Source organism: Nesoenas mayeri (assembly GCF_963082525.1).
Source record: "Nesoenas mayeri genome assembly, chromosome: 8".
Lineage (NCBI taxonomy): Eukaryota > Metazoa > Chordata > Aves > Columbiformes > Columbidae > Nesoenas > Nesoenas mayeri.
Genome location: NC_137554.1, coordinates 17,389,866 through 17,412,343, shown reverse-complemented (window position 1 = coordinate 17,412,343; position 22,478 = coordinate 17,389,866). Strand labels below are relative to the sequence as shown.

The following is a 22,478-nucleotide window of genomic DNA, read 5'->3' as shown; positions in this document are numbered from 1 at the left end:
AATTCCCAGGTCCAACAGCTAAGGCCCAGGCCTGTGTAAATCAGCATGACTCCACTGATGTTGCAGCAGCTACACTGACTTACACCGAGAATCTGGACCGCAGTGACACCAAATACAGAGTTTATAGGTTTTATTGGCAAGTAAATGTTTATAGACTTGAAGGCAGTTTCTAATCCTGTGTCATATTGTAAACACGACTGCCTTGGACAATTAGACAGACAATTATTCAGAAGCTGAAAGGCTTACTTGCTTCTCTAAGAGTTTCTTTTATAGAAATATGTTTCTGTTCTTCAGTGAAAGAACCTCATGCACTGAAGAGTCATTGCCAGACACAAATTAGATGATTTCTACCATCGGAAAAATGTACTAGTAGTGAGATTCTGGCATTCAGAACAGGGCAACCAATAAACTTACAAGGTGGAAAATTAAAATAATATATAAAGAGAATACTTTCCAGTCACTGATCAGAGGTTGTCACAGAGTTACTGAGAACAAGAAATTTGTAATGTTCAAAATTAATTGGACCTTCAGATAAACATAGATGATGTCTTAGCAAAGAAATAGGAAAAAAAAAATAAATTTGAGTGGTAGCTTGATGTATGAGGGTTTATGAAAGATATATGCTAAATGGGAACTACTGAAGTAAGATATAACCCAGACAAGTATGCCTGTTGCTGGGTTCTTGAACAGAATCATTGCTATTGTGTGTAACTTGAGCATGGTACGAATATCTCTAAACAGAATTTGAACTTGCTGCCTGGGATGTCTATTACCAAAGTTTCTAAAATGAGGGAGAGTAGCCCTGCCCTCAGGGAACATGGGGAATGTGAGGGGACACAATGAGACATGTGGGTGGAACAGGGTGTTAAAAAACCGGAAGCCTGCTCATCTGGCTGCAATGGAATGGGAGTCTGGATGGCCAGAATCAGCTGTCCCGTACTGAGATCAGCCCATTGTCAGTCACTTTGCAACAAACTTTGTTCTTTATTACTGGTGCCCAAGCGAGGTTGGGCTTACTGTGATAGCTACATACCAATATTTTCTTCCTTCAGTTTAACAACGATATATGTATTATGATACTACATGGATATAACATTGCAATAGAGCAAAGGAAAATTTTGAAAAAGAGAAACGTATTTTACTGTGATTATGTATGTTACACCAAATTTTAGGAAAAGGTGTTGCACAGAGGACTTTTTTTCATCATAATTTTAAAGGACAAAATTAAGAGGCTAGTTTTGCCATCAGGCATCGCCTTGCCAACCAAAACATCCAGGTTTAGAAACAGATCCATGGTTTCAGGCCCCTAATCCCATGACAGAAGTGCCAGGGTCAGTGCTGTGGCAGGTGCGACTGCCCACCCTGCGGGGTTCCTGCCACCGCCCCGAGGCGCCACTTCGCCCCTAGTGCCAAATCCTGAATGCAGCCCCACAAGTCACAAAAGTTCTAAGTCATAATTATTAACTATAATAATTTCTACCCAAACAGCGCCTTTCAGGCTTCCTGCCAGGCCTGGGTATGCTCACTTTGCTCACCAGTGCCTCCTACTGAAAATTCCCTTTTAATCTTTGTTGTTTGACTCTCCTATATCTGTGCATTATTTTGTGTATTTTCAGTGGTCTTCATCTGGAGGAATCTCTTTTAGATTTTTATTTTGGCAGTTTTCAATCTGGAAGTAGACTATAATTTTCAGTTCATTCTCACTTTTGGTGTCATAAATCATAAATGTCGTAAGTTTCCTGCACGTGACAAAAAAATTACAGAGGAATCAGAAACAGTACATAGTATTATTAACATTTTGGGGACGCTAAATGAAAGGAGAACTGAAATCTTTCTGTTTCAAAACATTGAATTAAAGATCTAGAACAATCAGCTTTTTGAATAATTGTTGTTGGTGTAAAATAGACACAGCTACTTGTTCACTGACAACATTGTATTGATTACTTCTTAGTGAAATTTTGCCACGGTTTTAGGTCCTTTGAGCTTGATATTCCCACACTTTTGTATGTAGCTGTACCTTCCTGCCCAGCACTATTGCTAAGGGTTTAGGGTTCTCTGCTGTCACTTGAAACTGAGCCGTCTGCCTTTGGGTTTAGAAGCCCTGTTTTAGATATACAACTGCACAGTCAGTCTCCTCAATATTTAAAAATGTCAGTGTTTATATGAAAAAGAATATCTCCACTTTCAGTAGAACAGTTAATCTCTGTAAGAAGTGAACAAAATCACCTCTGGAAAAATGTATGAAACAATCCCATTCCTCAGTATTTGTTGTCTCAAAACTAAAAAGATTTGAAGCTGGTGGTCATACCCGTAACTTTTTGGTTTATCATTTAAATGGCTATTTATGTTCTTTTCTGTAAAAGTTTTGAATCTACTCATACTTTTCACCTGCACATTTTAAGTAGTTATCATATAGAAAAGTGCTTGCATATCTTTCATTCAAAACTTCTACCTGCTAATTTCATCTTATGGTACCTGATTCTTTCACTATGGGACATAAGGAGTAATTATTCTTTTATCAATATTAACCAATAAAGCAATATCAATCATAACTATCTTCTTTATGCCTTTCATAAGTTGACATATCCATTTTCCATCTCCCTTCAGTCATTTCATTTAGTCATTTATGTTTAAGCTGAAGTTTTCAATATATTTTAGTTTTTGCTTATAGAAATTTTTGCTTACATTCATTTTCCTTTTCATCCCTCCTGTTTTCCAGGTCTAGGTATTTTTTGGTTGGTTGGTTTTTTTTTTTCCCAAATTATTAACCTATATGATTTTATACCACTGGTAAACTTGGTCATCTTATTATATCTTTTCTGTGTTATTTATAAAGAGTATGTAAACAGCAGTGGACCCAGCACACCCCTGTGAGATTCTACGAGAAACCTCCCTCCATTGTGGTCATTGATTATTTATTTCTACCATTTTTGCTTTCTGAAATCAGTTATTAGCTAAGTACTGTCCTCTTTCCTCTTATTGCAAAATGGCTTAATTTCTTTAAGAAGTGTTAGTGAAGAATTGTCAAGAAGTGTTTTGAAATACAGGAACCCTATATTATCCAAGCTCACTGTTTCCACATACCTTTCCAAAAGCTCTCATGGGTTTGTGTAGCATAAAGGGCTCCCTGTATCTCTCATAGTATCTACATAAGCAAACAGTGTTTCTATCCTTATCTTTGTTGAATCTTTCTGTCTTGAAATCATGATCATTTATTGGCCCTGCAGAGCCTACAACAGCAGGCTTCTTGCTTCTGATGTGTTTGGAAGAGGTTTTCCAATAAAGTTTTATGCCATTACCAACATTTTCCTTCAAATGTTTTTGGTCTGTCTTTTACAATTTTACATTTAGCTTGCCAGTATTTTTCCTGTTTTCTGTTTTCTTCATCTGAACACAATATTTTTAGGAGTGCCTGTTTGATTTTAGTGCTATTCTTTATTCTCATGTAGAACTTTGCTACTCTTTCGGAGATCCTCTTACTGGCTTTGACGGACGATAGATACTTCCTCAGAAATTCTAATACAGGTCACTCTCCCCTTTGGCTATTCCTTTTAATTCACTTTTAACAAATTTCCTTGATTTTATGTAGTTGTCTTTTCAACATTCACTGTTGCTATGGCAAATGTATTTGGACTTTTCACTTCTACAAGGGTGTTGCATTTAAATATATTATGATCAAAATTCTGAAACAGGTCTTTGATACATAAATTCTGAAGAAGGTCTGGTGCCCTGCTTGGTCCCGATCAGGAGTTCTCCAAGCTCCTCTGATGAATCACTCCATTTAATGATTTACGTTGTCTAAAAGCTTAAGTTCTGCATAAAGCCCTATCATAATATTTATCCAGTGCAGCTATAACATATCTCTCTCATTACTCCTGCCTTCTCAGCCTTTCTGACTTCCCTCCCATGTCACAGGCGACTATCCTGGCCTTTTCACTGTTAGCAACAAAGAACCAGCATTGAGGGAAACTTGAAGCCTGAGTTCTCAGGCTTCAAGGACTTAGAGCAGAGCAGTTGCTCCTTTTGATTAATTTCCTGTAGTTTGTTGAAGAACCTAAAGAATTGTTAACCAGTGAGCTGCTCTGTTATGCTCCTGTGTCTGTGACCCCAGACAGCTCTTCCCATGCTCCACTGTCCTAGTGAGCTCTTCTGCCTGAAAGTTTTAAAGTTTAGAAATCAATATTTTTCCTGAGTCTTAAGTTTATTCTGTTAATGAACATCTCAAGAATCTAGATGTACAGAGGCCTGGATGCCTGTGGAAAGCAAGTTAAGAATCAACTGGGGAGCTGGTCTAAACATCTGCGTTACTGGTTGACTTTGATGTTGTCATCTAACAGTCTCCAACTGCTTTTAACTCCAGTAGTTGAATCCTGGCAAAGGACACTGTTTTCTAGTTCAATGAAAATCCAAGCATAACACTGCCATCCCAAACAATATACTTTGTCATAATTTGGTATTTTTCATGTCCTTGAACCCTGGCCATATTTATAGGTTACAAATATTAACAGATTTCAATGACCAGAAAAAGACTGGTAGAGCTTTCCTAATTTAATATTCCTATGTACATAGATTTATAATAGCAAGGCTAGTGAAGTGCACCATCTGCCCCTAACCTGATTGATTCCAGGAGTAGAGCATTTGTTGGCAACACCTTCAGGAGTTGATAAGCCTTGGGGAACAAGCCATATTCTCCCTCCCAGATCCATAATTCCAGCATGTCTTTGTGCATTTTCTGTAATCTTTTGCTAGCTGGTTAGGCAGTGTCCCCTCCAGCCTCCAAGAGATGCATTTGCCAGAGATAAGCTTGCTCCTTAACAGTCCCCAAGGCTACTGGATCTTCTGGAGCATCTTCTGCCTTTTTGATTTGGTCTGATATAAAGACTCCATTACAGGGAATACTAGGTGAATTTATGGAATGAAAATGTGCAATGAAAAGCAAAGAAAACATCCTTCTGTAAATAAACATTTGTATAGCACAAGTCTGAAGACAATCTTCCGTGGTATGTCACTTTGTAAATCTAAACTTAATGTGCGCACTGTAGTTACATTAATATAAAGGGCTTTCTGCTCGATCACGATAAAGGACTAATTAACTGGAGCAGCCTCTTTATTTTTAGGTTTTCTGATTCTCAAGCACCAAAAAGGAAATGGAAACAACCATCCTCTAACAAGGGTAAGGTTGTAATATAAGAAAGAGAAGATGCTGCAGCAATTGATCATGTCAGTCTAAAGTTGCCATTGGATTCAGGCAGCTAAACAGAGAAGTCAAAATATTATGGAAATGTAAAGTGAAATAACAGCATGGAGGAAATCCAGGAAAAAGAATGCAGTGACTATAAAAATAGGATAAAAGACAAAAAAGCCAAATACAGCCAGATTAAGGAAAGGAAGACAGTGAGAAACATATTGGAAAAAAAGGCAAGTAAGCTCTGGGTTATTCTTTTTTAAAGCACGAATGCAGAGAAAGCTTCAAATGCTACCTCTGTCTCCCTCGGTAATCATGAACTGCTCATTTTCCACCTGAGAGAATCTAGAAAAGAACAATAGCTGGATATCATAGTAGTAACTGCCTTTACTTGGAAAAAAAATGATACCTAATAAAACTTGGTATTTTATAGTCAGCTGCTCACCAGATATCAATCCCTCCTTTTTCCATCAGATGTTTTACAAATACACGACTGTCTTGCACAACTAAATTTCTGGTTGAGACTGAAGGGACTTTTGGAGATGGAAAACATTCAGTGGTATTGCTGACTGTAATTCTTCTGAGTAACATCTTAACATTATATGCCAGATCTATGAAGTTTTCACTCTTTGGTACGCAGGAAAACCTGAAGTATTGAACTTGTAACAAGAAAGCAACACAGGGAATTCTTGTTCAAGAAACTGCTTTTGCAAGACAGTTTATCCATGCAAAAAAAAATCTTATTATTCCCATTTATTGTTTTGGACTACACTTTTTAAATAAATACAAAATGCACTCGGAAGTGGAAACTTACAGGGTATGTCTGATTCCACAGGCAGAGTGCTCACCTTATCACCGTATTTGGCTAGTGAAATTAATTAACTCTATGTTAATAAAGAGGAAATGTGTAGAATGATTAATAAATATATTAACATCAGAGAAATGAGAGCCAGCAAAAAAAAGAGTTTCCTTCCAAACTTCACTAGACTTTGTATCACTGAATACACTGAAGGCTTCTCAAAGCTGAAATGTTTTCCTCAAAAGCAGACGGTACAATTTTGTACAGAGGGAGGTGAATACACTTTTCCCGGACACACTGGCTCATTTCCTATTTATTCTGCAAGAGACATAAACCAAATATAACTTTACCTGTTACAAGGAAAAAACAAAACAAAACAACAACAAAACAGCCCTCATGAGAACTGAAATGAGACTTTGCTTTGGAAAAAATAAAGTATGTCTGATTCTAGGTAGTTTCTAATTGTGGTATTCTCACTGGAATGCCAGAGATCTGTCTTTTATGGAGGGTTTCCACACCTGAAGAAGAAACCATTTGATCACAATAATCCATAACCTTACTGGGGAAATTGAGACCAGCTTTCATAGTTTTTGCCTATTGCTGGTTAAGATCTCTGTTCTATGAAGTTAACTGCTTTTCCTTATCCTGAAGCAGGCTAAACTGTCAGGAACCTGAAAAATAGTAGTATTCTGGAATTTAGTATTTTTAATCTACTTAAACCCAGTGCTGTCGCAAAAAGTAAAAGCTGATGGGACAGGACTCAGTAAGAGTCTAGTCTTTTTTGTTCCTGTCACTTTTATTTCTTCAAGTAGAGCAAAAAGGAGTTTGAGTAATTTTCAGCTAATATACTCAGTCGATACTTAATGTCTTGTCGACTGCATATCACAATTTATATACACAATGGAAAGCGTGTTGTTTGACACGCAGTTTTCCAGAGCAGTCTGGGCCAAAGTCTTAGACCCATGCTGTTCGCTGAACTGCAGAAGAACTGGTCCCTGGTTTCCAGAGGCCTGAGTTGTTACTTCTCCTGCTCCCGCGCACCCCCGGTTTTGCCAGGGGAGCGCTTCGCTTTCCGTAATTGCCGCATTACTGCAGTGCCAGCGCAGACGAAGGCTCCACTGTGGTTGGCAGTGCAAACATACATCAGATGATGTCTCAAAACATCTACAAGCCATGTCAATTTCACACGGGCTGCAAACTTCCCCCGCCCGCTGCCCCTCCGCGCTGGTTCCCAACCGAGCCCCGGCTGCTCCGGGCGGCCCGGTCACAGCGCGGCGGGGTCCCGGCTGCCCAGCGCTGCGCGGAAGCTTCCTGCTGCCCGGTAGGCAGCACCGGGGAGCGGAGCCGCCGGCGGACCCCTCGTCTCCGGCCGGGAGAGGAGCAGCGGTGCGAGGCGGAGCCCGGCGGCCGCCCCGCCTCTCTCCTCGGGGATGCCGGGATGTTTACAGGCCCGGCCGGAGCCGCAGGGGGCGGAGAGGAGGTCGGGGCCGCTGCGGGTGCCCGAGCCGCCCGCCAGGAGCCCCGCTAGGCACTCGCGGCCAGGTCCGGCCCGGGCCTGAGAAGCCGGAGAGCAGAGGAGGCCGGTTCCGGGCCCCCGCGCCAGGAGCGGCAAAGCCAGGCTTCCCGGTGAGCGGGGACGCGGCGAAGCCGCCGCACGGGCGGCGTGGGAGCGGGGCCGCGGCGGGGGTCCCAGCGGGCGCGCCCGCTCTCCGGGAGGCGCTCCCAGCGCTGCGCGGGCGGCTGCCGGGGGTCCCGCTTCCTGCCATTGGTCGCCGGGGCTCTCGCTCGCGGTGCTATTGGCCGCGGCAGCTGCCGCTCCTCCCGGCGCAGGGGGCGGGAGCGCGGCGGGTCCGCGAGCGGAGAAACTTTCTGCGCCGCGCGAGGGGGCGGGCTGGCCGCGCGCCGGCTCGCGCGGGGGTCTCGCACCTGCCCCCGCCCCGCGGCACGAGGCGCAGGCGGGCGCTGCGGTGGCTCTGGGGAGCGGCCCCTGGCCCAGCGCCGCGTTCAACCGCGAGCGGAGCCCGTTCCGCCGTGTTTCCCGTCGTTTCCAGCTGGCTTCCTCCAGGCTCCGCTGCCCGCCTCGCACCTGGGAGGTCGGTGTCGCTCGGATGCTCCCCGGGGGAGGCAGCCCCGTCTGGGCGGTGTCGCTGCGCACTGAGTAAAACCAGCGGCGTCACCGGGAACCCCGGGCAGCGTGTCCGGAGAGCCCCGGCCCGGGCGGGAGCAACCGCGGCCCCGGCCCTGCAGCGCCCGGCCGTCAGGGCCCCGGTGGCGGGTGCCGGCATTCCCTCCTCCCGTTCTTCCAGCCTCCCGGGGCTCCGGGTTCGCCGCCGCTCCCGGCCGGTGCGGCTGAGGCCTAGCGGGAGTGCGGCAGGGAGACATCCTCCCGCTGCCGGGTTTGCTGCTTCTTCCCCTTCCTGGCCGTGCTTCTCCGAGTATCATCTGATCTCGGCTACACTGGTACTGGCCCTCAGTTCCAGTTTGTGCCCGTGCGAACTGTAGCTGCTTGGATTTAGGATTCGGAAGTTCAGAATATTGTTGTTTGGGTAGGATATGATTTGCTTTGTTCCGCATTTTGTGAGGAACGTTGCTGCTTGAATGCTAAAACTACTTGGGATGTTAAACCTACTTCTGATAAAAGATGCTGAGCTGTGTGTGCATTAAATCACACAAAGATTTGATGCTAGATTTTATATAAAACCTGTTTCTTATTTTTTTTCTGCTTCTTGCACCAACTGAACGTTAAACTTTTGTCACCATTGAGGTGATAGCACTGTTTTCAAGGATTGCAATGGCAGCCTCGCTTCTCAGAAAAGGTCACAATGCATAGTAATTTTACTGAATGTGCTGGATATATTTCCTGTAAAAAGTTTTATCACAAGCTTGAGATGCAGAAATTAACAGTGAATGTTACATTAATCTGTAAGGTAGATACTTTGGATAATTAGATGTCAAGTGGGTATTTGCAGCTCCACTACATCAAGAAGAATGAAGTATAAAAATATTTTACTTTCAAGGCTAACTGGGAGACAGTTCAGTGTTGCAGTGCTGTGGAAATGTCTGTATTTGAAATTTTGGACTCAGGCTATCTTGAGAGAGAGAAAATGAAGTAGAAAGCAGTTATTAGCTCATGGGCCATGAAAACCTTAGGCAGAGGAAGGAAAAACTGTTTTGGCTTGTGGAAAGAGAGAAACTTACAAGCAACATCCAGCAGCTTTGAAGTAAGAACTTAAAGACCTTCAGGTGTGTGTATGTTTGTTTCGGGTTTTTTCTTTTCTTTTTAATACTGGAGGAAAGACTATGTGAAGAACACCTGCTTGTTAATTTCAAAACATGAAGACGTTATATTTATAAATATCTGATGTTTGGGTAATTGACTTCTTAAAGCACACTTAGAGATTTTCACAGTGAGGGTAGAGATATTGCCTCTATCATAGATATCTTGTATTCAACATACCAGTTAGTCATTGGAGTGAAAAAAAAATGAGAACAAATCAAGGAATTCTAGCTAAATAATAATAATTTTTTGGTTGACTTATCACACTATCTTCCAAGGTCTACAAGAATTAGACAAGTAGAATCTCATCCCCACCATAGAAACTTGTTTTCAAAGAAGAAGAAAAAAAAAATTTAACATTTTAGAGTTCATCTGAAGGCCTGTGAGTGCATGAGAAACTCAAATGACAAACAAGAAGTCAGTTGCTCGTTTTACTGTGTCCTGTGGTATCTTCTGAATTGTAAGACAGAACCATATAGCCCACCCATACCTTCCTATATTGTTCAGCAGAGTTGAGCTCAGTTGCACAAAACACAGCCAGTCCATTGTCTCACCAAATTGTCTCTGTGCACAAATACAATTTGTTCATGCATGCAAAAAAACCCCCATGTTTAATAAACTTCATACAATATCCTGCATTTACACTAGCCCTATGTTCAGTTGTATCACCATTGATGCCTTGTTGCCTTCTGGGGTTTGACGTTGTTCCAAACATCTGTGCTGCATGGATGAGTTCACGTTACCTTGGAAAGTGTCCTGGGAAAAGTCCAACTGCAATAACTTCTTCTCTACCTCCAAGGAATTTTTTTTTTTTATTATCTGGGGCTTATAGCAAAATCCTTCCTGATTCCTGAGGAGCAGTGCTTAGGAATGATGTGGAGTGGAGGGGATTATCTTGTGCAGGTTAATACTATGGATAGTCCTAACTGACTAATTTCCAAAATATTTGTTCGGTTTAGTGATGTTCCATGTGCTTTGCAATAGAGATGAAAATAACCGACCAAAATACCAAAGTGGTGATAAAAGCAGTCTTTGGAGCACTGGTTTGCTCTGTTTGTCACTCTTTGACCCCCTGGCTGCGTGGGAAGGAACTCAGCCCTAGCGTGAAATACCACATCACTACCTGTTTTCTTTTTAGTAAGTATTAAAAGGATTCTTCCCACCAGGTTAGTTTAAAAAGCTGAAGAGAAGCAATGCTATTAAAATGAGTTGCTTTGCTGATGAGGATAATCCTGTGCATTTGTCTCTGGCATGTGAAACATAGCTGTGACTCAGTCATGATTTTTGTAGCTAGAAAATACGCAGTATATTTCAAGTGCCATTTTTTCCCTGTTGGTCAAACAGAACACATGCTTAGGTAAGGCAATTAGTTATACATTTTTAAAGTAGGCATTACAAAGAAGAATTTGTAAAAAATTACTATGAACAACCATCTTAAAACTGGTTGCACATAATTAATCTTGTGATATTAATGACTTCTTGCTGTTGATTATGGGTGACAAAGTAAATAGACTATTTGCATCATCTGGCATTCATGAGTTTGTATTCAGCCTCTTTGCTTTAATCTGCTTGGAATGATTAATAATGAAGTTATTGCTCTCTGTTTGACCAGATTAATTGCTTTAAAATATCATAAAAGTAATGTAAAGCTTGCAGATTAGATCCTTGATGAAATCTTTGGGAGAGGTTTGAGTTAGGTGCTGCAAAGTGTTGATGAACCAGTCTTCAGTTCATTTTAATCTTCCGTTGTCATTGTATAAAGTTTGCATAATTATTGATTCCTTGAAAGCTGTAATGCAAAAATATCACAGGTGAACTTAAAATTAATTCTAAAATAAGTAAAAACTTGTGGGAAAATGTGTAGCATTCTGACCTGTAGAGGCCTTTCTTCTGTACCATTTTCATCCTCATCTGAGAGCAGATCCAAAAAAGGAGTTGTCTTTGCAGCAGTGAACTTCTAGTACTTGCCCTGACTGAAATTTGGAACTGTGTGTTAGGTCCGTGAGCTGCTTGTGAAGTTCATGGAGATAAGTAGGACTCCAGAAGAGGAGCAGCAAACAGCTTGCAAGCCGAGGACTAGATATACAACTGCTCATTGAGAATACTCCAAAGCCAGGAGTGGATATTGCATATTTCAGCCAGTGGCGGTTTAATGTAAAACATAGAAAGAGCTGTGAACTTGAGTGTTGGCCAGCTTCTGGAGTGAGTGTGCTGGCTGCTTTGCTCCTGGACCCATGGATCCTGGATTACTTGCCACTGTCATGTGTGGTTTCAGGATTCAGAGGTAGCGTTAGAGAATCGTAGAAAGCCTGTTAAATATGACTGGCATTTCTTTTCTGATTCTGCATAGTGCTTCATTAATTTTGGCATCTTTGGGGTAGCATAGATTTTAAAATATATACTACAGATTTATTTTTTTTTTCAGCTTGCAAATGTACACATAACACCTGCAGTGTAATATCACAATGTTTTTTTCTTGCACTGGTTTCTGAGATACTTAGACATTTCTTTAAGGATTAGGTGGAATTAAGTGTTAAATGTGTTCTAACTTCACCTATGGCAATGTGGATGTTACCAGCCATGGTTGTAGCACAGTTGTATGTAGCCCGTTTTCCAAACTGGGTGTTTTTCCTCCTGTAACTAGCAATAACGGGCTTACCTGACAATGCTTCCAGCCTTTTGATTTATCCTGCATCTTTTTAAACCCATATGTGAAGCTCAGCTGTTTACACTTTCAGTACATCTCTTCAGCATCTCCTTATGAATAATTTATATGTGCATTTAAAACCATCCCTTCATTAGGGAAAGGTCTCCTCTTTTCCCTCTCTATGTGCTGGGCTCTTGAGGTTTTGGGGTGGTAAGGGTTTCCAAAGCATGTCTTATCTTTCTTTCTCTGAAAAATCTTTGCACCTTTTTGCAATTTGGCTTGTTACCCTGGTTTATTCTCCTTCTGTTTATTTTGTTTCCTATTTCTGCGTACCCCGTGCAGTATTTTGCTGACAAAACTCTCAGCTTGGCGTTGAATAAATGTTCACTACGTGCTGGCTCTTACTTAAATTCAAAATACCTATGGCAGGAAGCTACTTGTTGACATCTCTACCCAAAGGTGAAGTAAGGTGAAATGTGGTGAGCTCTTGTACTAGTGTGCTGTTGCCAGAGCAGAGATACACTGTTTCTTCCACAAATCCCTCCTATGTATTCCATCTTTGAACTTCTGAATGCCAGAGAAAAATTAAGTAGGAGTAGACTTCCATATGCATTGATTTAGTTCACTGCTTGCAGAATGTACACCCAGCTGCATTAGGGAATTAAGTCAGCTCAGCAAAAGGTCCAAAGTGTTCAAGATTGCTACACAGGGTCATGTGGCAGAGAAGGGAGAGAATACAAGATCTTTGGTGCCACTGAGCTATTAGATTGGCTTGTACAATTTCACATTAGAGATGTAATTTGATGGTAGATTTCACTGATCTAAGTTAGGACAACTTTGCCCTCAGCTATGTCTTCCCCTCTGTCTTTTGCTATCACATTGTGTCCTTGTCTCTGCTATGGAATGATTCAGGGAGCTGAACTAGAAAAAAAGTCGCTTGTTGTCAGGGTTCGTCTTGAGCTCACTTCAGTTACCTTCCCAGGAGTCAGGGTAGCCACGGGAACACCGCTGGGAGGAAGAGGATGTGGAAGGCATGGCTGAAGGCAGCGGAAGCAGCAGCATCATGTAATTGGTTCACACTGTCCTAAAACCACATCCTAATAGAGCATGATCTGGGCTCAGGATTTGCTTTGTTGATAGTGCTGTGGTTAGATACCATACACGGATTGTGATCATGTCACAATGTAAAGTTTTGCGGGGAATTAAATGTATCCTTTATAATTGGCTACTCAGTATGAAGAAGTAGAGTTATCAAATTTCTTTCCAGGTGAACACAAGTTAAATGTAGAAGCCTGTTGCCTGAGCAGTTTCAGTTCCTGGTAGTTCTTCAGTTCCTATGAAATACCTAACAGTTCAAAAAAGGGCAAGTCGGTGCATGTACAACCCTTCGGGAGCACCTTGCAAGACAAGCAATCTACTGGAGTGACATGATTGAAATGGAGAGGGAGAAGTAAACAAAATATAACTTCTTAAATTGTGCAAATGAATGGAGAGGCAGGAGAGCTTGGACTTTCATCTTCTAGTCAGACAGCACTGACAGAAAGAAACCCTTAGTAGGTGGGGAGTGATGGTGACTGGTTTTTCAGGGTTGGAATGAAAATACGCCTGATAAATTGGAATGGATGTATGAGAAAATGGCATATTGGCGCTTACTGTATTCACTTACAAGTAAAATCTACTTATCAAAAAGTATGGTTACTTCTTTTCTTGCTAAAAGCAACTCCTAACCCAGCTTAACTATCTGTGTGGTTTTTGGCTTCTTTGACTGGACTGCCTATGCGTAGGGAATTTGGACGTAAGTTTGTGGCGAAATTCAATATTAGTTATTTCCACATAGATAGATGGTAGTTACTTTTAGATTAACAAGTGCTGAGAAATTGTGTTGTGTTGACATTCAAGGCTGTCCATACAGAGAGGAGGAGTGTCCTGCCGTCCCACAGGGAATATTGATCTGGTAGTATATAAAAAAAATTTAAAGGCTTCTAGGAGCCATTTATAAAATTAAAACTATTCCTACTTCTGGATATGCATTTATATTCAATGACTTTCAGCTCTTTAGAAGCTGCAAATACAACTTTGATGCAGATGCTTCTGTAGAGAATTCTACAAATTAATACATATTTTTCACGTTAGAAGACGCTTTTTTTGACAATATGAAGCAAATATTTCATTTCTGCCACTGTCAGCTAAGAATAAGTATTCTGTTTATACACACATGTAGCTACATATGCATAATCTAAATATGCATAGGCGTGTATATATCTGTGTGCATATTTATATATTATTATGCATAGACACATGTATATAGGTGTGCGCATGCTTATATATTATTATGCATATACATAATGTGTGTATATGTGTGTATACTAATCGGGATAAATGACAGATTGTACCGTGACAATGTTTAACTTGATCTTCCAGTTTTCAGTTTGCTTCACCCCTTGCCAATTAAGGTCTTGGTTGTCTTGGCAGAGTTCAGTTGAGTGTCAACTTAAATGCATTTTGCTTTGTTAATATATATCTAACATAGCTTTTCACTGAGTGAGAAAAACAAACTAGTGTGTTGTTTGATATATATATAAAATACTTGGTTCATTGTATAAATGAGAGGTTAATCAGTAACATTGCAGTACACTATAAATTAAATAAGTTGCTGTTTTATTGACCATGTTACATTGTGGATTGTATGTTTCTTGTAATTTGTGATTAACGGCAGACCAGTAAAAAGTTTAGTATGTTTGAGACATGGACAATGTGGTCTGGGCATGAGCATGACCAGTCACAGATCATAAAGTCTAGTAGAAAGGCATTGACTGGCTATTAGTTTTAAATATTGAAAGCATTACAGCATTATTTCACCATTTCTAATGCAGTCTTTAAGTGGAGTGTGTAACTTTATGAATGAATGGCATAATAATGTGGAATATTTAACTAGATTTTGTTTTATAGTCTATGTTAGTAAGGAATAATTTACTGAAAAGGTGCTGCATATACACAGTGCTGTCATTCCTGTTAATTTGGATTTTTTTTTTTTTTTCCAGTTAGAATCTCTTGCTACTTCTGTTAAATATGCTCATATTAAGTAGGAGTTTGGAATGCCAGTGGTGTAAAGGCAGATGAATAACTTATTGAAATGTGTTTTAGGACTTAAACTACAACCCACATGAGTTTCATCTTTCCAGTTACAGTCCAGGGTGGGTGGGTGAGGGACCACAACAAAACCAATTTGAAGCAAGAGAGCAGAATTTTAGGTAAACTGCTGGGTGTGTTTTTGTTGTGCTTGTTGGAGATATTCAGATATAGGAGTGGATAAAGGCTTTGGGCATGTCTTGGTTCTGAGAGCTGCTGGTGGGGTCCTGTGTGGGGACTGCTGCTTTCTAAGTATTCCTCAGTCTTTAGGAATGCACTAAAAATATTATCTATGAAACTGAAGTGACTTTCACTCTGCAAGTAAAATGTTTCTATTATGGCATCAAAACATACACATTTATTCTCTTCAATGGTTAATGCAGAGGACCAGGAAAAAATTACATTTTAATGTTAAAGAATTATGATAGGTTTAGACTTCAGGTTAGTTTGCTTTATGGACGTGACTTATGACTTACTATTTCTTTGAAAAACACATAGCTGTGCTGTTGTGAAATATAACATGATTGGTGAAGTTGCTATGCTCAGTTTACAGCTGCCAACATTCTCTGGCTTCATTCAGGACCTTCCCAGAGTGAGTCCTGAGGCCCTGCTTTTAAAATCACTTTGATAATTCATAAACTGCAACCTGCACCCTGGTGCCAGTGTTGGAGGGGTGCTGAAGAGAGTGAGCTGACAAAGTGGGGGCCAGGTTTGACCAGGATGCCAGGTGGGTCCAAACAGCTGATGTTTTTCCTCAGAAGAGGTAAAGAATGACTGTTAAGGCAGTATGTTTTATAAAGCAGTAGGATGCCTGCTTCGTAAGCTGCTTGCGTCAAGCTCAAGGACCAAGCTGTTATAGCTGTGGTAGCAAAGGAAAAAAGAGTCTAAAGTTTGTCTCCTCCCAAAAGGTGTGTGGCTTTCCTCTGGGAGCTGTCGTCACGTCGGAGAGCAGAGCTTGGGCTCTGTGGCATGAAGTGCCGGGATTAACACCCATGTGCCCCGATGGGTGATTGTGTGTTACTTTTTGTTTTGGACATTCAGTAAGGCATTTAGAAATCTAATCCCTTGTTTCCAGAGCACATGATTGGTGGTGGTGTGTGATTTGTGTGGTATTTCTTGTTGTGTTTTTTTTGTGTGTTTGTTTGTTTGCATTGTTTCAAGCAGGGTGATTATTTGAATGTTCTACCTGGATTTAAGTTGCACTGTGTGTAGCTGAGAGTCAACATGTGATACAAGCAAATGGGAATATTCCTATAGCCTGTGTTCTTATATGGAAGCTAGTATTAATATATGTGTGTGGAGGGGGTGTGGTGGTGTGTTTTTTCCCTCAGCTGAGTATGATCCTTGTCTTTGAATTTAGTTAGTAACAGTAGTTGAAAGATTTTAAATATGTCATTTAAAATGTGTGTTAATGCTGAACAATCTAACTTGTTGACACCAAAATGTAAGGAATATGTACGGTGTTAAATTGATAGTTGTTTCTGGAGGGCCTTGGCTCTAAGCTAACTAAAATAATATAATGGTTATAGTAAAAACTAAAAATACCTGCCTTAATTGACAGTGTAATCCAGAAGTAAACATAGTACGTTCTGTTCTTTGTGAACAGCGGCTAAGTTGACCATGTGCCTGATCAGCACATTGTGAACCTTGTAACTTTGTGTTTCTCTGTGTTACCAATTATGTGAAGTAGTTACATCTATATTCTGCAGAAAAAAAGAAGACTGCGATTTTCAGATTCCCGGCAAAATTGTCGTACTCTGAATATTCGTTGAAGTATATCCTTTTTTAAAAGTATTGCTGTGTCGTCTTTGACATTGATTATTGAATGTGCCCACTTAAGATCCAAAATTAACAAACAATAGTATATAAAATGTAGCTAATGGAAACCATGTATCATTGAGACTCTTAATGATGTTTTCTACAGGAAAACATTGTTTTTTGTTGTTGTTGTAGAACAGCCATCTGTTAAAGTAGTAACATTATTTCCTGAGTACCTTGAAAAGTATTTCAATGTGAATGGTTTATGGACCTGGAGCTATGATGTTTCATGTGGTTAGTCAGTGCATTTAAGCTTTTTCTCCTTAAATACTTTGATCATGTTTGTAAGGACTTAGTTGCAAGACCTAAAGTCACAAGGATTCCAGTTTTTTCCCAGGTGTGTATATATATATATATATATATATATATATATTATTTTAAAAATGTTATTTTAAGAATGTGTTTCAATGGAACGTCAGTGATGAGCTCTGTTTCATTTTCAGTAGTCCCTCTGCTCTGTTTCACTAGCAGAGTAGTGGGCATTCTTACCTCTCTTCTAGGAGGTGGCTGGAAATCACTGGGAAAGCTGAGTGCTGACTGGGATGGGAGCTTCTGGTGGGATGTGGGAACGCACCCTTGCAATTTGGGCTGCTTTGCGTCTTTGCATGATCTTTAGGTGTGTAGGCAGATGTCAAGGAGCCTTGACAGGTGGGTGCTAAGGAAGTGAATAAGGACAGCGAGGCCTGTGCATTAAGAAAGAAGGTGTTATTCCCAGTTCAGTCAGTTGTGGTTTGATAAGCTAACTTACTGGTGAGTACTTAGCTTCCATCTGCTGTATGTTTGGCTCAGTGTGTGGAGTAAATAGTGTCAGTTAAGGGAGTTGCTATGCAGTTGCAGTTTCAAATGAAAAAATTGGTGTTGTTGTCTGTATCCCCAGGTACTTAATCCAACATCCTTTCTGTGTAGTTGGCACCTACTGTTTTGATCAACTGAAAAAGACAAAGAGTTAAAGCCTTAATAGTTAACCAAAAATCGCCTTATACCTGCAAAGTATTAGTAACCATAATTGAAGTCTAAGATTTAGCATATATGCTTGTGTTCCTATGATTACTATTGTGTACAGGCTGGTCTGAGTCCAAATGATTTGCATCTTCAAAATGATGAAACTAATATTTGCAAGATAAATGATTCAGAATCTTTCATTGTTCATATCTTTGCAAGTGGTATGGTGAAGACAAGGAGTCTTTTCCTCCTACATGATCAGTGTGAGGGTGTTTAAAAACATTAGTTGTTTTTGGCACTTTGGAAGTTTTGAGTGGTGGTGGTATAGTTGGCTCGCCTCTCACTTCATCTGTTTTCCATGAACCAATGTATATCATGGTGATGGATTTGCAGAAGGAGGTCATCGCATTACTTGTTTAAAGAGGTGATAGACATGTCACATTTAAGTGTGATTTGTATTTGCTTTTCAACTTAAAACAAGCAATGACTCTTTGGTATTTTTAGTGTCTTTTCACCATAAATTAGAACTTGAAAACCATCTTTGGAAGAGTAATAATTATTGTCTCAATTTAAAGTTAAAGATGATAAATATTATGCTACTATGTTTTGACCTCTGGAGTTGATTATCAAGGTGAAAGGCATGCCTCACTGTGAAAACAGTCTTCAAGCAGCAGAATCTAATTCTTGCCTATATTGACAAATAGTACAAAAGATTCATTTTGCATCCTTGGCATTTTGTATGATCAAAATACCAAATTACTCTAAAATGTGAATCTATCATGCAGTCTTCAAAGACAAAAACAAGTTTAAAAAAATAAAAGAACTCACATATATGGAGAGAAAATACTGATCTTTGCCTTTCCTTTGCAAAAGCAACAACAAATCCATAAGTTAAAGATGTTCCGTGCTTCCTATGGTAGAACATATTTGTTGCCTCTTTACTTTACTTCCTCTTAATATAAAAACAAGCCACAGAGGACGGAGCCACTGGCACTGTTAATGATATGGCTTCTCTACCTTCTACCCTTTCCCCAAATTTAAAAGGAAAAAAGAAAGTGGAGGGGGGAAAGAGACAAATTCCGAAATACTTCCAGTCAGACTCTTCAAAATAGCACTTCAGAAAATAATAATTGGATTCTTGGCAGTGGTAGAAAGATATCTACAGCAGGAGATTAGTAGAAGATCCCTTAAGTTTGCCATGGATGTCTTCTCCAGAATTTGCCTTAACTACATAAACCTCTGTGAAAACTGGAGAATTTGGGTGCAGTCTTGTGACAACAGTTTAATTTTCAGTGCTGTTGTGTTGTGACTTTTTGCCTTGGAGGGGAAGTTTTACAGGAGATGTCATAGAATTTGCAAGAATTGTCAGTATTGGCGTCCTAGGGCTGGTGCAAAGATGGCCTTGCCACTGCTCTGCATTCATTGTGTATCTGCTGACTGTTTCCCCCTTTGTCGCCTTGCTCATTCTGACAGTCTTAGAAATCTGTGCAAGTCTTCCTCTGCCTCTCACCTCAGTTAGATAACTTATTTTTTTTCCCTCTGACCTGCCTGAAAGTGCATTTTCTCTTATCTTTGGATTAATCACAGCTAATACTGAGACAAAACAACAGAAAATCCCAATCTGTATGCCTGATGCAGGAGTACTAAGGAGAGGAAGGCAAAGCCATGGGGCCCCTTAGTCTCTCTGGAGGATGGCTGTGGTTTGGTGTGACAAATAGCTGACGGTACTAGAATGGCATGGGATGACAGTTTTAAGTGGGGGAGTGAAAGCTTCCTTCCCAAAACAGTGCAGGGTTGGAATAGTTAAACGTTAGTAAACTCAAGCATGCAAATGAGAAAGTTCTTCAGTTCCTTTGGTGATGTTCATTGATCATAAATACAGGTTGAGTTACATTGTAATAACTGTATTTATCTTTTCAGGACATAAGGGACGCTTTGACGTGACAGAATGGATGAACAGTCACAAGGCATGCAGGGGCCTACTGCTCCACAGTTTCAGCCACAGGTACTTTTTTTTTTAACAGTTGCTCAAGAGCAGATGCTATAATTTCTTAAACAGAAAAAGAGAGAAATTAGAAAACATTATTTTTTTGTGGGGACAAAGAATCTATAGACAGATAGAATGTATTATGGTGATCTTGTAATTATTTCATAGAAAATAAACAATTTTCATTTTTGCCTCCTACTGCTTTACCAACGTTGAGGGTTTGGAGTTGGAGTGGGAGTAGGAAGCAAAGATGAAAGCAATTTCCCTGAGAAATGGTGAGCTGTGTAACACTGTACCTTTCAAAATTTTATCAGAATTACCATGTTTATTTCAGACTGTTACCTTCAACTTTCTCATCTTACACCTCCTGATGGTGTTACTATATGAATTAGAGCTGTTACCTGTAGAAACCAGGCGAGAGAAATTCCCAGTAACTGCAGTTCTGTTGCAAAAGAAGATGCATAATGAATTTAATCTTTGGATATGCATTGATGGTGTGAAACAAAAGATAAAGATTAGCTGATAAGAGGTAATATTGGGATACTGCTTTTTGACACTTTCAGGAGGTAATTATTTGAAGTGCAAGAACCTGTAAAGGAATGCCCTAAAAATATTTACTGCAGTGACCATTCAAAGATAAAAGCTGGACAGTTCTTTACAAAGCTGGAACCTAATTTTAAAAATTTTCTTGTTGACAGCATAGGTGATAAGACATTTGTGCCTTTTATTTTACAAAACCTGAGGTGAATTCCAGCTTGTGTAACTTAGTGAAGTTACAATAACCAGCTTTCCTTAGCTCCAGTTGTTTTAGAATAGCATTGTGATAAAAAAAATCTGAATTTAGTAGCATTTATACCAATGCTTTTATAACAACGCAAAACAGAAATTTATAGCATTGTATGGAAATGTATAGCAATGCATACAGACATTTTGAGAAAATACGTTTGTAATTTTGAAATGAAAGAATACTTAAAATTTGTTTTATGAATATCATAAAGGGTCACCATTATTATTACAGCTTTTTTCTTTCCTGACTAAAGAGAAAATAGAACAGCTGATTAAGGACTCTGTATTTCTGGGAAACCTTTCCGTGTTTTCTATATGCTGACTACAAACAGGTGTCCTGTTTCCTCATCTGAGTATTTGAATACCTGTTTCTGATTCACAGAATCAACTTTTTGAGGACTGATTTGAATTTTAGGAATATTATTCTGAACTAGAAATTTGGTTTCTGAATTTATACTAGTAAAATATGCTTCTGGTATTACAGTTCCAAGTGACACAGCTCATGTACAGGTAACCAATTTCCCCTGCAGTAAGCTAAGGACAGCCTGATAGCAATACTGCTGTTATTAGCTAGACACTTTCTACAAGGGCAGAAACTAGTGTTTATTCTTACCTCCACTTGATTGTTAAGCATTTTCATAATCTCAATATTTTTTTTTTTAAATCAATTATTGTGTAAACTGCACAAGGCATGATTTTTGTTACTTGTTTTTTCTTGAGACAAAAAGTTTTGGGTTTGCGAATCTGAGCTGGACTGGCACCAGAATATTGACTGTTTTGTATTTCAAGAGATAAAGAGTTAAGGGGAGCAAGCATCTCTGGTAGTCATATTGCCAGACTAATACTGAAATAGTCATTCAGTGATGTTCTCATTTTGTTAATCCAGGTTGTTTTTCCTGTGAGCCAGATACATATTTTAATTCTTAAGGATTTCTCTACTAATGGAGTGCATGCTTATGGTAAAAATTAGTAATGAAAAGAGATTACTAATTGCTGATACATTGAGGAGAAGCAAGGACTAGAATTGAAAGTACAGCAGGTAACGAGCAAGAGGCAAGGTAATGATTTATGAAGAATTGTGTGTTGGGTTTTGATAAACTTTGAATATCTTCTAATTCCCTTGGTCATTGTAGTGTGTACTCATGTGCTGATATTTGTAGCAAATGAAATTACTGTTAATTGGTGGCCTTTTGCTGGACCCTCTCCAGTATGCTTATGTATTGATGCCCACAGCTGGACACAGTGCCCCAGGTGTGGCCTCACCAGTTGTGAGTAGAGGGGAAGGATCCCTTGACCTGCTGGTGATGCTGCTCCTAAAGCAGCCCAGGACACCATTTGCCTTATTTGCTGCAAGGCCACGTTGCTGGCTCATGTTCAGCGTGGTGTCCACCAGGACCCTTGGGTCTGGCCTGCAAAGCTGTTTTCTAGCAGGTACTGGTGCATGGAGTTATTGCTGCCCAGGTGCAGAGCTCTGCACTTCCCTGTGTTGGCTTCATGAAGTTCCTGTCAGCCCATTTGTCTGCCCTGTCGAGGTCCCTCTGGATGGCAGCGTGACCTTCTGGTGCATCAGCCATTCCTCTTGGTTTTGTGTCATTGGCAAACTTGCTGAGGGTGCACTTTGCCCTGTCATCCTGATCATTAATGAAGGTGTTGAGCAGGATTGGACCCAGTATTGACTCCTGAGGTACAGTGCTAGTTACTGGTCTCCAACTAGTGCAATTAGAAGCTCACATTTTCTATTTGGAATTAAGTGCCTGAAATCTATGACTGTGACATCTGTTACCTACAAAGTTAAACCACTGCACTTCGTTACAGCACAAGGACATTTTTGAAAGTGCAGATGTCTAAGTATTGCCAAACCTCTTACATATTGTAAAAAGGATTATGCAAGAAGGTAGGAAAATATGG

General features: G+C 40.2%; 1 protein-coding gene across 1 annotated transcript in view; it reads left to right on the top strand.

Moving 5' to 3' along the window:
• Positions 1-7,455: 7,455 nt before the first annotated feature.
• Positions 7,456-22,478, top strand: part of NEK7 (NIMA related kinase 7) — a gene marked incomplete at its 3' end in the record, with an annotated part of 66,714 nt that continues 51,691 nt past the window's right edge. The window contains exons 1-2 of the mRNA XM_080348572.1: positions 7,456-7,610; positions 19,718-19,802. Of these exons, the coding sequence (XP_080204698.1) occupies positions 19,746-19,802 (57 nt within the window). The 5' untranslated portion in view covers positions 7,456-7,610; positions 19,718-19,745. The remainder of the gene's footprint in view (positions 7,611-19,717; positions 19,803-22,478) is intronic.